This window comes from Schistocerca cancellata, chromosome 3 (genome assembly GCF_023864275.1).
Source record: "Schistocerca cancellata isolate TAMUIC-IGC-003103 chromosome 3, iqSchCanc2.1, whole genome shotgun sequence".
In the NCBI taxonomy this organism is placed as follows: Eukaryota; Metazoa; Arthropoda; class Insecta; order Orthoptera; family Acrididae; genus Schistocerca; species Schistocerca cancellata.
Genome location: NC_064628.1, coordinates 675,555,380 through 675,573,294, shown reverse-complemented (window position 1 = coordinate 675,573,294; position 17,915 = coordinate 675,555,380). Strand labels below are relative to the sequence as shown.

The window sequence follows — 17,915 nt, the reverse complement described above, 5'->3', positions numbered from 1 at the left end:
CTTAATGTTGCCCTCTGGTTGATACAATTTACCATGTTCCATATCCTTTATTTCCTACCTTTTTTAAATAAGGCATGCAAACTGGAACGACTGTTGTGGATGTCGATTTTGAGTCAATCTTGGCTATGATTATATATTTAAAGTAACTTATTTTCTTATTCATTATCATCATTACACTTCAATGAGCCCCACTACATCCAACATCAACCCATCCATGTCTTTTTAAATTCTCTAACCAATGAACATGAGAGATGGCTCCAGCATTCCACACTTTAACCCACAGAAAATCAGTTTTGTTGTTTCTGAAGACACCATCCTCCTGCACAATCACCATCCAGATATCCAAATAGGGGACAATTTTACCACCAGACTATTTAACCCAAGAGGATGATATCAGTACTCCATATGATAGAGATGTTTTCACATAATATACTGGCTGTAGTTTCAGCTGCTCAAAATACCAACATTCCAAGGTCCTGTTGGCTAATGTCAGAAACACGGCTGCACATTTCAAGAGTCACACTCTTATCACCTGGCTTCTTCTCTACATGCAATACCTCTCTGTCTTCTTGAGTTCCTTTCAGTGAAAAACCTCACTTGTTCCAATTAGCTCTTCCTGTTTCTGTCATCAGCTTTAAGCTAAACCTGACCAATTTTTTGCTTGGAATGATAACTTCATGTCATATGGTTTCAGTATTTTCATCCATTTCTAGGAGATCCAGCATGGTTACAACTGCCCTTTTCTACTTATCCCCTTCTGTTTTTTTCTGTTTCCTCCTCTCCTTGTGCACATGCCATTTCATCATATTTTCATCATAACCATTGTTTACCACTACCTACATCGTATGTTTGAGGATGTAAACAGATGATAATCTGATTCTTTAAATTTGTAACTGTAGTTGTAGCATTAGCCGCCAACACAATCTTCCTATGTCTTAACATTGTTTTATTGTTTCTAACGCTAAATACAAATAATGATTTGTAACCACTACCACTAAAGTAAGATGAAGAAAAGAAAAAGGAGGAGGAAGAAGGAGGGCAGAGAAAGAGGGAAAGGGTGCAGAGGAGGATGAGCAGCAGGAGGAAGGATTGGAGAGTATAGTACAAGGCAAGCAGGAGACGACCATAAGTAGATCCTAAGGTTTTATGTGTTATCAAACTACATTGCTTGTGCTTCTTAAATAATGTGGGTTGATGCAATGAGAAATTTTTGGATAAATGGACCACCAGACATTTAATATTTATTCACACTGAGTATATTGCAACAATGAATCAGACGAAGTCTCAAACAAAGACACAAATATTTTGTATAAATAATGTACATTTTTACAGACTCATCCCTTCAACCGGTTTCAGTATATATTTACAGCTCTTTATCTCTGCAAGTTACATTGCAGGTGTAATCTGCATGTAAAATATTACAGCAATTGAGTATGAACCAAATATGAAAGAACAAAATCGCCCAAAATACATCATTGGTGTTTTTGGTATAAGGCATTTTTGACATACTACATTAATTCTATGAATGATACAAAATCATACATTAATCTACATGGATATCAACAACACTGAAAACATATGCTTCCATCACATGAAATTTTCTAGTTATTTTTATGAAAAGCATTTAAGATAAATTTTTTAAAAAAGGAAATATCAACATTGGCAACACTGTAAAAATAATTGTGTATCACTGAAAACCTACAGTGAAACAAAAAATAATTCTCTTCGTTATTTATAATTGACATATTTGCACTAACTCGAAGAAAAGAAATTACAATTTCATACTTTATAGCTTTATACATGTAAATAAATAAAGTATTTCATAGATTTCTAACACTGTACAATAAAAACAAATATCACATTTCACTTTTTTATACTCATTCAAAGCTGATGAACTGCAACTCTTGAGACATTACACTTCTGCTACAAACACTATGAACACTCTCCACAACAGACTTCTACTTCTTCTTCTTCTTCTCAACAAATATCGATTTATAGTAAGATGATGAATTGTAAATTTTAATATTGCAGTCAATTCAGTAATTTGTACTATAGCTAGCGTGATGCTCAAACTAAAACAATATCATCCTCCTCTTACAGAAACCGAAACAACAGCTTTTTAACAAACTGTAGGAAACGACATATGTGCAAATAAATAACTCTGAATCTGTTACACATAATACAAAACGAAACAGTTTAATTCAGGGGGATTTTTGGTAAAATTAATATATTAAAATTTATGAAGTCTCGATACTACTTAACAGAAGAAAGCCAAAGTAACATATTATTTACAATCGATGCAAGAACAATGGAATAAATACATTGAAAAATATGAAGGTTTTATCACAATACTTTCTGTGCAGGTCATCTCTGCTCACTAATACATATATATCTGGAGTAAGAGTCCAGGTCAGTTGTTTTGTAAAGTTTACCAGGCAAAACACTTTTACCAAAATAACGTGCATGTGTGCAACAAAACTATTTGGTTCAAAAGAAATCACAAAAGTAACTTTCTATTTGATACAAATATTAATTTGAAATTGTTTTTCTCAGTCAGTTTGTCAAGTTTACAATGGCATTAAATGAATATATGTTTGAACAGCTTCTCTACAGCGCAATATAAACTAACTATAAAAAGTTTATTTTTAAAACTTGACCACTCTAAAATACAGCAGATATATTCTGAATTTCTTGCAAATACACTACTCTACATATCACCAGTAATGACACTTTATGTAGCTTCAAGGCTACTACAATAAAGACAGAATGATATATTGTATATCCATAGCAATTCTTAAAATATAACACTCATTTCCATTTTAAAACTGTTACCAGCCCAACTAGATTTGCAGATTATTTACACAAATCTGAAGGAACTCTTGACACTGACTATTTGGTACAATACAGATGAGTGAATGAGGCCGAGTGTGTGAGTTAATTACACACCCAAACTAAATGAGTTCACTTGCATGTGCAATCATCCTACACTGCAGTATTTTCAGACATGAGACTCTAGGGGAGGTATAGGTTCTGGCAGACTATGGCTGCTGAGCTCTGGTGAACTTGTGCGCCTTTCTTTATCCTCTTTCTCATTTAACTGTTGTTGTTGGTACTGCAATCTGTTATCCACCCAGTGCAATTTGTCAAAGTCTTTAGTGCCACCAACAGTATGCCTACGCTTAATAGATCTTTCCGGCATACCATTCTTTCGCTTGAGTTTCACCAAAATGGCAACATTCTCCTTCTCCCTGCCGTAGCCTCGCAATGTGCGCATTTCTTGTTTCCTCTTGCTGTTGTTTGACTCAGTCTTTTCTGTCTTTGTGAGAGAATCAGATCTTTTAAGTTTTGTAGTTGATAATAATTCATATCTTTCTGCTTTAGTTAGTGATTCAGACCGTCTAAGTTTTGTGTTAGCTAAAGTTTCACTCTTATCTGCTTTGGTAAGAGATCCCGAACGCCTCAATTTTGAATTTCGTGTCAAGTCAGTTTTCTCATTATTAGTAGCTGATTCAGAACTTTTTGTCTTTGAATTAGACATAAGGCCTTGATCTGTTTTTTCAGCACTTTGTGTGTCCACTTTTTCTAGATTACTTGTGTTCTTAAGATCAGAAAGGACTGCTTTATGCTCTGAAACATTTTTCTGTCCCGTGCTGGACTCTCTGTTCTGGGATCTTGGAAGTTCTGCATCGCAGCCCTCTTTCACACATGCATCCTAAGGGAAAGAAAAGAATGATCAATAAATTAAGCAACAATACTTACAGCACGAGTTACAGATTTTTGTATCATAACTCTGGCTTAAGCATGAAAAGAAACTTCTAAAAATATTCCATGCAACAAGTTATCAACAGTATTCACTGATGTATCCAACATCTGTTGCCTGGAAAAAGAATACAACTACGGAACTTTATTTTCACTTTATAGGCATTTCTAAATAGTTTGAAGCAGGTCCGAAGCACTGGTCCTGAAATGGATGATGTTTCATGAGACGATTTACTGATTTTAAGTTGCTGACCATGCCACAAATTGTATGCTGCCACATTTGCAAAACCTGCCTATGGGATAGTTAATCAAAATGGATAATATCATTAAGAAAAATGTGGTGTCATAAAAGTTCATCTATTTATGAACCTTTTAATCAAACACCATCATCTTTGTTTTGAAAGAGTGCTTAATATGTATGCCAGTATAAGTCACAATGTAACATATTTAATAAATAAGTGAAAACAAAACCGCTAATTATGTGCACAAAACAATAATTAATTTTAATATGGTTTTTTTATTCACTTGTGACAGAGCATCAAATCAAAAAGTACTGTTTTTCTTTTTAATATCCAGCAGCTGAATCCAAAAAGTGCCAAAATAATATAGTAACCACAAATGCTGCTTCACAACATATTAATATTTCATGCACATTTCATGAATTCGAAGTTTTGAATTAAACAGTTAGACACTATCTGGAGGATAACAGAAGTAATGAAGGCAATGTTGCTGCAAGAAAAGTTTGAATAAAAATGGAAATAGAATACTGACAATTTTTGAACATGTATAAGTTGGATATAAAATAAATCAAGCTTATAATTACTTATAAGACCCTAATGTATCAAATCAATTACGTCTGGAAAATAATTTGAAAATCAGTTACAAGAAAATCATTTATCAGATAAGGGAAACGTATACATAAAATGCCTTATGAATACAGTTCCAAGATGTCTAGGAATACAAGCACTAAATGTAAAAAAAGGAGCTTAATGTACTACAAGGAGTAAATGAGAAGATTAAGATAAATGCTCACACGGATTTATAATCTGTTTTATCTACGTTGCATATTTCATAATTTGTTGTGTTTAAGTTTATGTATCCTAAGTAATTGACATCTGTTATCTATTTATGGCCATAGTATCATCAGTGGTACATGCTTAAATTTGTACAGGAACTTTGTTTGTTCTTCCATCATGGGAACTGGTCGATCATGTTCTCCAGGAGCCTAGCAACCTATATTTACACTCAGGGGCAATGTCTGTAACACTTCACTTCATGACATTTACAACAATAGCACAGTAATTAATTTGGCTGCAGAAGAAGCAAGAGAGAGGATAAATTGTAATGGCAAAAATTTAAATATGAGAACAGTTTGTTGAGGACTGTTGTTGACGAATGTCTACGAAGATGGTAGAGTGCACAATAGACTACAAAACTAGACATACCTAATAAAAACACTGATAATCATATACCACTTAAGTGCCAAATACTGCCCACACATTTGTTTCAAACTAGAATAAAGAAAAGGCACATGGGTGCCTCTCACCCTCTGTCTGGGCAACTGCCTATCTTTACCAATCTCCTCCAAACTAAACCCACTTATCTTCCCAAGGGAGTTGCTAACAGACCCAAAAGCTAGTATTGTATTTTTCCTACTTTAAAATGTATATTGGAAGTACTTGCAACTTAGTCTCCTGAAGGTAAGTAATAGGCAGACATTCCATTTCCTTACAATTTTGTAGTTCTCCCCAAGTGAATTTTCCTTTTAATACAGCTTAAGACCAAATTCTTAACTTATGCTCTCAAATACGATTCACAATGAAAAAAATGGTGCTACATCTTCCCTTCCATTAGTCACTTAATGACCAAGGTATGTAGGCCAGCCATCAATCAAATCTGCTTTATCATACTTTACCAAGATATTAAATAGATTATCTCAAAACAACATACAAGATGATAATAATAACCATAATATTAAGAATACTGTTTTTTCTTTTGTTGGGCAGAGTAGACTGATGCCTTCCCATTTATTTTTATCTCCCCTCATCCACAACAGCTCAGTCCAACTCAACTGCAAGTTTGAGTGACCTACCCCTCCCTTTCCAGCATCCCAGACCTATTCCTCTTTCCACTCTGATAGTTCTGAAAAGTAAGTAGAGTCTTTTCTACTCCTACTTTTCTCTCGTAGACCAACATCTTCAACTTATTGTCTGTAGCCTATTCTCCTGCATAAAAAACACCAACCACATTCTCCACCGACTCCCCACAGTTCCTGTTCTTTTACCACATGATACCTTGCTCATTACTATTGATGCCACTTCCCTTTACACCAACATCCCTAATGCTCATGGCCTTGCTGCTACTGAACACTACCTTTCCCAATGTCCAATGGATTCCAAACCTACAACCTCCTTCCTGGTTACCATGACTAACTAATCGCCCACGGTTACTTCACTTCTGAAGACGTCACCTACAAACAAATCTGTGATGTGGCAATGGGAAGCCACAAGGCACCATCCTATGTCAACCTATACATGGGCCATCTACAGGAATCCTTCCTAACCACCCAGAATCCCATACCCCACAGCTCCTGAATCTCATTATCATCTGACCCTTTCTCTTCACCTGGTTCTCTTCAACCCAACAAGCCACCTTCCTCGAGGTTGACCTCTGCCTTGAGGATGGCTACATCAGTACCCCCTTCCATATAAAACCTACCCACAACCAGCAATCCTTCCAGTTCAACAGCTGCCACCTATTCCATACCAAAAAATCCCTTCCTTACAGCCAAGCCACCAATGAATCAAATTCAGTCTCTCTGCAAATACACCCAGGTTCTCACTGAGGCCTCCACAGACTGAAACTGACATTCCAACCTTGTACAGACACTCTCCCTCACCCAGTCCCCGGTCTAACCTCACAGCTGTTCCCCCTTACCCTGTACCCACCATGTGTCTGTATGCTGTACACTCCCACTTTCCCTAAACTTCTCCAGTCCTTTACCTTCACTGTTCTTCCTTCCCCTTCAACTCTTCTGCTGGAAGGAGGAGCCACTGGCTCTGAAAGCTTGTGTAAGTTAAACCTTCTTTTCTGTGTGATCTCCTGCTGTCACTCAGTGAGTAGATGTTTTTTTTTCTATATATTTACATTATATTGTCAATGGACTATTTGTGTTGTATAGCATGAATAATTAAACAAAAAAGGAATGATGAACAAGTAAAAGTGAATGGCTTCTGAAAACCATCACCAGTGACCTAGCTCCCAAAGACGAAAGAGTTCACCCATCTCTAGTTGGGCGCACACATTTCAACAAGATCTGTTTTAAGTAACGGGTACAGTATAAATGAAAGGGGAATCTCCAACGTGAGATTGTCTATTCAACTTTCACAATTTATTTTTTGAAAAACAATTACAATTACAATTACTTCACAAGAATAATTAAACATTGCTCCCAGACATTATAAAGAACCTAATCCCAAAATACAAAAGACAAGTGTGAAAATGAAAGGATGAAACAACTGGTAGAAGCTGATCTGGAGGGAACATACGTTTGAAGTTCAAAGAAATGTAGGAACACTCAAAGCAATACTGACCCTACAGCTTATCTTGAAAGACAAATTGCAGGAGACAAACTTACACTTTTAGCATTTGAAGATTTACATAAAGCTTTTGATAATGTCAACGGGAATTCAAAAACTGGAATTTAAAAACCAGAACTTACCAGAGATAAAATTCAGGGAGTTATGAAAGGTTATCTACAATTCATGTGGGAACAAGACTGGAGCGAGGGTTGTAGCCTGTGCCCCATGTTATTCAATCTGCATACAGAGCACAAAGTAAAGGAATACAAAGAGAAATTTGAAATGGGAATTGAGGTTCAGAGAGAAGGAATAAAAATTCTAAGATTCACCAATGACAGTGTGATTCTGTCAGGCACAGAAAAGAAATTCAGTGTATGGACACCATCTTGAAAAGAGATAATAAGATGAAAATCACCAAGGGTAATGATATTTGTGCAAAAAAAAAAAAAAAAACACCATCTTGAAAAGAGCTAATAAGATGAAAATCACCAAGGGTAATGATATTTGTAAAAAAAAAAAAAAAAAAAAAAACGGATGGTGGCCAGAATAGAGAGGATATAAAATGAAGACTGGCAACAACAAGAAAAATGTTTTCGAAAGAGAAATATTTTAATATCTAATACAAATTTAATTGTTAGAATGCAATCATTTGTCCAGAACATTGCCTTTTAATGGAATCAAACCTGGACACTGAACAGTACAGACAATAAGAAAATAAAAACTATGCAGGGGAAAGGTAGGTGTGTGTGTGTGCGTGTGTGTGTGTGTGTGTGTGTGTGTGCGCGCGCGCGCGCGCGCTCGCAATGAGGAGGGGGGGGGGGGGGGGGCAAATAGTGTGGTGGAAAACAAGTCTTAGCAACACTAAGCAGATTCAAGTTGATGCTCATTTCAGTAATGATGCAGAGATTAAAAGGCTTGCACCAAATAGTAGCACAGGATAGGGTAGGGTAGCTGAAGCAAACCAGTCTTTTGACTGAAGGCCAAAAAATAACATTTGTACATTACATATGATTTACTTCAGTTTGAACAGTTACGTTTACCACGATTATTTAATGTCCCTATCTTTCACTGACCCCCCCCCCCCCCCCCCCCCCAAAATGTGTTTGCTGATTGCAGGAGAGTGATGATGATAAGCTGAAAGCAACCAACTATTAATAATCAAGGTTTAAGCTTGATCCATAATCCATTTAATTTAGTTTCCTCTGTTTATATATTTCACAACCTGTTGGATGTCTATAACTGAATGAATGATTACATTCAATACAATTTAGAATATCTTGTTCATATACTAACCCAGCTATGCACAGATCGCCCTCTGTGGAGACTTGGATCACGGTATATCTTGTTTTCATCTTCTTCAGCCACTTGCGTGGTGCTTAGCAGGGATTTCAGCTTTCGATCAAAGGTTGATGTGAAGCTTGCCAGCAGATCGCTTCCTGTAAAAAAAAAAAACCACACAGACATTTTTAAGAAATACACAATTTCACACAATCAGTTGCTTGGTTACTTGTGATACAACTGAGGGTTTGGGTTAAATTAACTGCAAATTCTATATAGAATGACTAAGATTATCTGATTACGAATGGTGACATTAGTTCATCCCAAAATGAAGTAGTCTCTGTTCTCATCACATAAAACCAAGAGAAGTTTCTAATTCTCTGGCTGAAACTGTTCCTTTGTAAAATCAGACTCAAAGGTACATCCAAGGAAAACAAAGCTTCTGGAACCTCTCTCTGAAAAATACATATTGCAAGACATGCTGTACTTGCAGTGATTTTGACATGTGCTGTAGCACTTAAAAAAAATGAACCTACATTTTCTAAAAGTATTTGCACATGTCAAGTTTCATTTCTTTTCACTATATAATGCTTGTCAAAACAAAGAATAGCACAAGATCAAACTTGTGTATTGTGTATTGAACCGGGAACCTAGAAACGATGGAGAGGCTTCGTCCCACCATAGCCTTCTGTGGTTCACAACCACACAACAGGCCACCCACCTCACTGCCACCCCACACAGAACTCAGGGTTATTGTCCAGTGGACCGCCCTGGGAACATCTCACACCCGACGAGTGTAACCCCAATGTTTGCGTGGTAATTATGGTGTACACGTACACGGAGACAGTGTTCGCGCAGCAATCGCCGATATAGTGTAACCGAGGTGGAATAAGGGGAACCAGCCAGCATTTGCCGAGGCAGATGGAAAACCACTTAAAACCCATCCACAGGTTGGCCTGCACACCAGACCTCTCCACTAATCCACCGGGTGGATTTGTGTCTGGCTGGCACACCTTCCCACTCAGGAAGCAGTGCATTAGACCGCGCAGCTAACCAGACGGGCTAGTATCAAACTTACTTCCATCTGCCCAACTTACAGGTGTTTCTGTGCTATACTGTAACAGTGTAGAGGCTTCTAATGTGAATGAAACTAATGTGAAACTATGAAATTCCAAATATTTAAAGAATCGAAGTGTACATCTCAAGGAATTGTCAAAAGAAGACCAGGGAGCAATAAAATAATTTTGAGACAAAAATTTCTCTCAGCACACGTTATAGTGGTGGCTTTGTAGCTTTTATAAATCATTGCACAAAACACTGACCATTCAGTTTCATGAATGCCTTTCAACTTCTGATAGTCCACTCCTGATATGACACAATGATAAAATGTCAACTGCTCATAAGTAGTACAATCTAAGCACTTCTTCCACCCACTGTGGAGTCTCATAACTGATTGCAAGTAAAACTGACAACAATCCGGTCATTAGTGTAGCAATAATCCCAGTATGTTGTCTGTTCTGGACTTCAAGTCTCATTTGTCGCCATCATTTTGTAGCATCTCTGCTTCTTGCTTTGCAATGTTTCTTCATTGGGGAGAGGTACTGCTTAAGCTGCAAACAGATCCATTTTCTCCAATGTTTACCTTTTTTTCTGATGTACAATAGCATCAGATTTTGAAAGTTGGCATTTCTACAGATGTTGGTTTTTGTGTCTGCTGCAATTTGAAGACTACAACCTTTATCTTATATATTTCTTTGTTAATTACATATATGTGTATCAATAAAGCAATAAGAAGAGCAGGTGACAACAGAACTCACAACTTCTTAACCTATGCCACAACAGTTATAGACAGCTTCTCAGCCTCTTGCACAGCCACTAAACATAGTGCCTAATTCACAGAAGCATAAATTAAAAATCAAGGAAAAAAATCCATATCAAAGTTGAGAATATTTGTCATAAATTTTACCAGTAAGCTACTACACTGCAACAGAAAATATTTACATTTTTTTTTTAATTTTACATGCATTTTATGTAGGGTCATTTAGCAAACACAAAGCTATACCAATATTTCTTATGTATATACAAGGTCATTTACAAAAAAACTCTAATCATATCAATTTAAATATAATTAACTGCATTTATTGTAATGCTACAAGTTAATACGAACAGTAAAATAGCTACTGGACTGAATGCTGGTGTTATTTTGGTATTCTTGCCATAATGTAACGACAAGACAGTTCAATAATTAGCAAGAAAAATCTGTACTTAATTTTATTAGTGAACAAAATTGTTAATAGTCAATTAGAGTTACGCACAGCAAAGGGTGAGACTACTTAACACAAAAAACCTGATGTTAACAATCATATGTACTGGTAATACAAGAACGAAATATCTTATGTCATAAAAATTTCTAAATATCTGCATAGATTTTCTCTAGACAATTGGTGAACACCCAAAGTTCAAAACAATATTTTTAATTGTTTAACTTAAATTCATAAAATAAACTTACTGAACAACATTTTAATTACAATCCAATGACAATCCCTATGGCCAGTGGTAAACTATTATCATCACCAAAAAAGGAAAAAGTATCTTTTGAGGCTTACAAAAAGTCAATATGACCCATTCCGTGAATACACCTGGAGAAACTGTGTTAAAAACTATGATCCATAACTGTCATACTTTATAGTAAAAGAACCTATTGTTTCCATAATCAACCAATTAGATACTGCAAAATGAAACCGCCAGTCAAGTCTGTATATTTTAAATCATATTACCAGTGCACACAGCTTCAGCAATGAAACACACTTGCCTTTTGTTTTTGAATCAGCACAAACTACACCAAAAATCAACACAGTATTTTTTAAAGAACTATATAGTATTGATTCTATGTCACAGAGGATACAATCAAGACAATATAACTGTGTACTGTATATGAATATGAATAAAGGAAAAGTCAGTAAAAACAACTTACACTGCATTATTTCAATGTATTAAATTCCACAAATAAAAAAACAATAAATAAATAATACAAAAAAACAGTGATACTAAAGCAGTTTAGTCTTCCACACAGCGAGCAGAGTTAGGTGGGAACAGTGATGACGAATAGCAGGCAGTCAGTCAGTCAGTCGCCAGGTTAAGCGAGCAAACGAGTGTGCAAGCTACGAGCCGTGCCCCGCCGCCAGCTCGGGTGCCTCTTTACCTCGGCGCAGCCTGCCTAGTGCCTCTGCCGCCGCAGGCGTGGGGCCGGGACCGGTGATGCTGCCAGCACTGTTGCAGATGCCTCCAACCCCTGAGCCTGGCTGTGTCTGTGGCTGTGGCTGGGGCAACTGAGAGAGGAAGCACCAGAAGCCGGGCCCCGCTGCCTGCCTGCAGCACCCACAGAGTCTGTGCTACACTCTGTGGCTTCTACTCTAATCTCATGTTGTCAGTGTACAATTGACCCATATAGGTCTGCCTCTAAGTTTGCCATACATCAAAGTAATGAGAGAAAATGTGCAGTGGGCATTACATGACAAATCATTTTCTTTAAAAAGAAATAGCCTCAAAATGGATAAATTCTACCAGAAGTTTCTTTAAAGAGTTGGCTCACTGTACAACTGTAGTGACATTTGTGCATCTTTCAGCTACCTTTTGAGCCATTTACAATGTTTCTTCAGTTACATTCAGTCCTTTTATTGCAAAGTAATCAATATAAAATTTCTAAGTTCACGTTTGGTACCAGAAATATCAAATCAAAATTGCAGTAAATAGTTTCAGCAAACAATTAATAATATTGTACCTGCATTATTTTAGGATCTAGAATACTGAAAGAGTTAATAGATTATAGATTTGTGTTTATACACACAATTTACCGACCCCCTCCCACCACACACACACACACACACACACACACACACACACACACACACACTGTTCATGATGTAAAAGAACATACCAGAACAAATTGTTTTACTTTATTCTTAATAATATCTATAATGACTTGCAATTAATATAAATAGTATGAAGGTTAACAAAGAGTTTTATAGCAGTGTTAGTCAGCTTTCTGAACAAAAAGGAAGTTCCAGCAGGAGACTGTGAAAATCTTTCTTTTCAAGACAAAGAACTGAAGAAGAGCATCTGAAATAGCCACATAGCAAAGCCCTTAAAACACTGGTAGCTGGATCGCTAAGTGGCTACACAAAAAGTTAATGCTCATATTTGGACACCATTACACTCCTAAGACAGGTAATTCACATCAGTTTGTATTAAATCATGGTAAACACACAACCATGTCATGTGCTAGTTCATGTTTCCTTGTAGGAGACAAATTTCTCACTTCACTACTTCACATTATCATTCCTCAGTTGAAAATCCCATCTCTGGAACTGTTTTAAAATTCAACTTGAATCTCAGAGAGAGGCACAAAAAATGGTTACCCAACTGATTTTGGGACAACACCATATGTTGTGCAATAATGACAGTTCATGTTCAATGAGGTCATTATATATAAAATGTTAATTGTAATCTCCCTCCTTCTCCTCCTCCTCCACTGGAATTATTTCAGGACTATTTGGACTCCTCTGTGACTCTTAGAACCTAAATTTTGTCATTGATGATAATACAAATAATTTGTCAGTCATTCCCAAATAATCAGTTTGTCTTTTTCTCTTTGAAAAGAAAAGAAAGGATGGAAGGCAAGGACACAACGATTTCAGATTCTCTTCACTGACATAGAACTGTTTCCATCAATATTGTCACCAAAGCCTCTGAAAAACTGCTAATCAAGTCAATAACTTTCCCTACTATTTCACAGGCATGAATTTCATTCCAAATATTAGGCCTGGCACTGTTATCCTGCTATGAACATGAAAACTGCTTTTCTTAACATGTGATCCCAATGCCTTGAATGTGGTACTTCAATACTTTCACACAAATTATGATTGTGTTAAAAGTTCACAAAATATTTAGTAGAGTGCATTATGGCCCTGATTCCACATCAAAAGCATTGGAGAGCCATCCTGACCTAAACTACTTAACTGGAAACTAAAAATCACAAGATTGCATGGAGATGGCACCTATGCATACATATCTCGCTTGGCGGCATCCTAAAATATGTCTACAACACTGAGGTCAGGTAATAAAAGACATCACAGAAAGGCCTGTATGCCTTTGGAGCTTTCCTGAAATTAGTGTTGTTGGTGGTACACATTGGCTGCTTGGGGAAGGGGAAAGGGGGAGGAGGGATAAATATAAAATACACACAGTCACACTGCATGTTCATTCTCAAGTTGCCAGTGATAGAGAATGGCATACATATGAGGCGTCACATTACATCCCTCGTAAACATCTGCCACACATGAATGTATCCAGGACCTGCATTTTAGAGTGTGAGATATTTCACCTCACATCATTCTCAAATTCCTACAATGTTCCAAACAGTGCAACCAGTGTGAACCATCTTTGTATGCCCATCTTTTCAGAGATGGTTGCGGGACTCAGCTGTTCAGTAGAGGATATCAACTTAAAACACCTTTCAGCCATCTCAGTTTCCAAAGTCATTTTATTTGGCTACCAGTTTCAGCGATTTATTATGCCATCTTCAGGCCCCTGACCAACATGTAGATTGGTTTGATCAAAACCAAGGTGGAATCTTCCTACGTATTGGTCGCTATGCCTGATGATGGCATAGTAAATCACAAACTGGTAGCCAAATAAAATGAGTTTGGAAACTAGACAGCTGAAAGGTGTTTAATTTGACAAACTCCATGTGAGCCATGTCTCATCAGTATGAGTGACCTCTTTTCATGCTCTGTGCATCCAATGGCAGAGTTCCTGTGCCCAGCGACATGTGATGAAAAAGAGTTATGCAACGAAACAGTACCTTCTGTACCCAACAACTGGTGCACTCAACAATCTTTACAATGGATAGTACACTGTCTAACATGATCCCATGACACATTGGGAAGTTCCATTCACAGGAGCAGGAAGAATGCTCTCCTCCCAAAATTGCAGCTTCTCCAATTCAATTACTAACAAGTGTACATGACAGCAACGATTACTTAGTTTGATATCAGAATGTAACTCTTTTACATCATACCAACTTATTGTTACTAAGTCCTGTAAATACTTAAATGAAAGGTAACAACACTGTAGATCTGGAACTTTATTTTGCATTTAGCAACTATAAATAACATCATCCATCAAATATCCCACAAGAAAATGTCAAGGTTCAAGGCAGAAAGGAATGCAAATAATTTTAGTGTTAAACACTACTGAAGATGCCTCATTTATATGTTTCTCATAATGCAGTTACTTGCATCCTAACAATATGAGAAATTACAAGAGATGTGTTGTGATTTGAGTTTTACCGAGAGCAGAATGGAACTGAAGGGCAGTCAACTGTCAAGATTTAATCATAGAACTGGTGGTGATCTATCAACTGTTCAAAAAGAAGTAAATATGTTTTTTTTGTTATTTTATTTACTTTTAACCTCTTTCTCAATGATCTTTTACCACAGGAATCATTAGGTACAGCCACCTGTGTAATCGAGGTAAAAGTGAAGCTTTATTGTTGTGTCACATCAGTAGAGCTGACTATGTCTCCAACTGTGAACACAATAATGGTGCTTGTGTACCCTTTTCAGCCTGCAAACATGCTTTTAAATGTCATTTCAAACTTATATCATGGGTTTCATTACAACAAGAAGGATTATGAGTGTGGGAAGTTAGCAACTGAACTGGAATACACCACAGCAATGAGCTCTGAACATTCAAAAAAGATCTGCCTGGTAGTAGATGGTGACACCACCAGTTCACCATTATTACAAATCCTGGATTGTAGCTACCCCAACATGAATGCAACAGACCAGCATACCGTCTCTTTGGGTGCAAAGAGGAGAGCAGTGACAGTCACTTTTAGGAATGTAGGGATATATCCATGCTATAAAAAGTAATTGGAGGACCGTGCAGTATTGGAACAGTATCCTCCAGTCCATTGTCCAACCCTATAATCAACATTTCAGCAAAGTGTGTTTCTGTTGATAGGATAATGCATGGGCATATCTCATCCACGTTTTGAGCACCTTGTTCCAGGAGGCAGCAAGCAACCTAACAGAATGGTCAGCAGTATCTGCCAACATGAACTGACTGAGCACACTTGGGACCCGCTGAAACATCCAGTGTCTCATCTCACAAACTTTTCTGACACATTGGATAATGTCAGGAGGGGCAGGTTTGGGCAACTAAATTGTGACCACCTCGTAGACATCACGCCAAACATGTTACGAAGCATGGGAGTGGGGCAGTCGTGGTACTGAATGATAACCAACAGCAGAATTTTATTTCACAGATGTGTACCTTCAAAAAAACTGTTTCATTCATTTCACCATCCAGTGTTTTTTTAAATCTAAGCCCTTATACATTCATAGATATACAGATGATGTCACAAGTTTCTAAACGAAATCCATACACAGAACAGAAATTAATTTTCATTAATAATACTTGGAAATGGATACATTGCTGCTCACTGTAAAGATGACCCACTGAGTTACAGACACACACAATGGAAAGACTGTTACATATTATAGCTTTCAGCCAAAGCCTTCTTCAGCAAAGAAAACACACAAACATTCACACAAGCAAGCACACGACTGCTACTACAGGCAGTGCACAGGTGGTAGTGATCATGTGTGCATGAGGTGTGTTTGCTTGTGTGACTGTGTGTTTTCTTTGCTGAAGAAGATTTTGGTCAAAAGCTATAACATGTAACAGACTTTTCATTGTGCCTGTCTGCAACTCAATGAGTTATCTGTACAGTGAGTAGCAATCTATCTATTTCCTAATATTACTTATATTCCAACCTGGAGTTTCAATTGTTTAATTTTCATTACTTACATACTGACATAAAACATCAGACAGTAGGGACTTTGGCAAGGGGATTACTTAATCAGTTCACAACTTAATTCATGTTTAATGGATATAAATTACAGTAAGTTTTTCTACATCTTGTTCTAGTGCTCCTACCAGTTACTTTAGATGTTCTTATTTACTCAACAAGCCAATTTGATGTATTATTAGTTTTGTTCCTCTATTTATAGTGTCTACAATAATCTTTGGTGCACATTTGTTTTTGTATTTCCACACCACTGCTCAGTGAAACGTACACCATATCTGTGTTGCCGGGCTGTGACAGATGAGTTACTACCGAAATCTTAACATCAGAGTGCCAGATCCAAAGCCTAGCCTAAACTAAAACTACCACTCTATTAACAAAGTTTTCCAACTTACTTATTTCAGTTGTCTGCTTAACAGCATCGTCCCAGAAAATTTGATCCTACAACATGCTACTGCTTTGTGTTATCTCATTTGATGATTACACTCCAGGTAGTGTTTGGTAACATGACATATTTGGCTTTTTTAGTCAGAAGTGATGATTAAATTTCATGCACTTCACCTTTACTATTCCACTGGTTTGCCCCACATACAGCATAACACCTTTTGCAGTTTTTCCTATATCTAAAACCAAAAGGACAACTTACGTGTGTGAGGGAGGGTACGTACATCATGTACCACTGTCACTGCTCCCTTACCTGTTACATTTATGAACAATGTGCAGCACAAATGACTACTGGGTAAGTCTCCATATAATTTTGAGCCTTTCTAATTTCAGCTTCATGGCCTTTCAATGAGATATACATAAGAGGAAATAATATGTTGGCTGACACTGTACATTCCTAGAACTGTCAGTATTTGACAAGTAAACCAGACCATGATACACAACACCGGTCTTGTAATGTCGGCCACTGGAGTTTGATGGGTATCTTCATGAAGTTGCACTTGCTAACCCTTGAGTGGATGCGCCAATTTTCGTAACACAAGCGGTTATGTGTTACACTTTATATACATGTAAACGACAGCTCTTTTTATGTTACCAGGTAAACACGTATGAGCAAAATCACAGTTCAATCCTAGTTTAATCAACAATGATGGATGAAACTTATATGAGCTAAATCATTGATTTATTGAACAATAATAAAATAAACTTTCACTGTATCACTGTGTTGCCATGTACAATTGCTACTGCACAATAATGACACATTCAAAGCATTAAACAGTGCAGTTGCATCATATCCCCATCAAACACTTATTCATTAATAATTATCTCATAGGGAACTGCCTTATTAAGGGGCTGTGCTGCTAGCTCAGAATCTGGGTAATTTTCTTGCATGGATAGAAAATTTTTTCTCACCTGGCTCAGTGTTTATTTTATATTACTGCTGCTCCCTTGGATGTATAAAACACAGCTTATCGCTGTTA

The 17,915-nt window shown here is 37.0% G+C and overlaps 1 protein-coding gene across 1 annotated transcript in view; it reads right to left on the bottom strand.

The window, feature by feature from the left end:
- Positions 1–1,219: 1,219 nt before the first annotated feature.
- LOC126176497 (uncharacterized) overlaps positions 1,220–17,915 on the bottom strand; it is a 686,449-nt gene continuing 669,753 nt past the window's right edge. The window contains exons 33-35 of the mRNA XM_049923651.1: positions 11,821–11,987; positions 8,634–8,776; positions 1,220–3,712 (exon numbers count right to left, since the gene is read on the bottom strand). Coding sequence (XP_049779608.1) covers positions 2,999–3,712; positions 8,634–8,776; positions 11,821–11,987 — 1,024 coding nt within the window. The 3' untranslated portion in view covers positions 1,220–2,998. The remainder of the gene's footprint in view (positions 3,713–8,633; positions 8,777–11,820; positions 11,988–17,915) is intronic.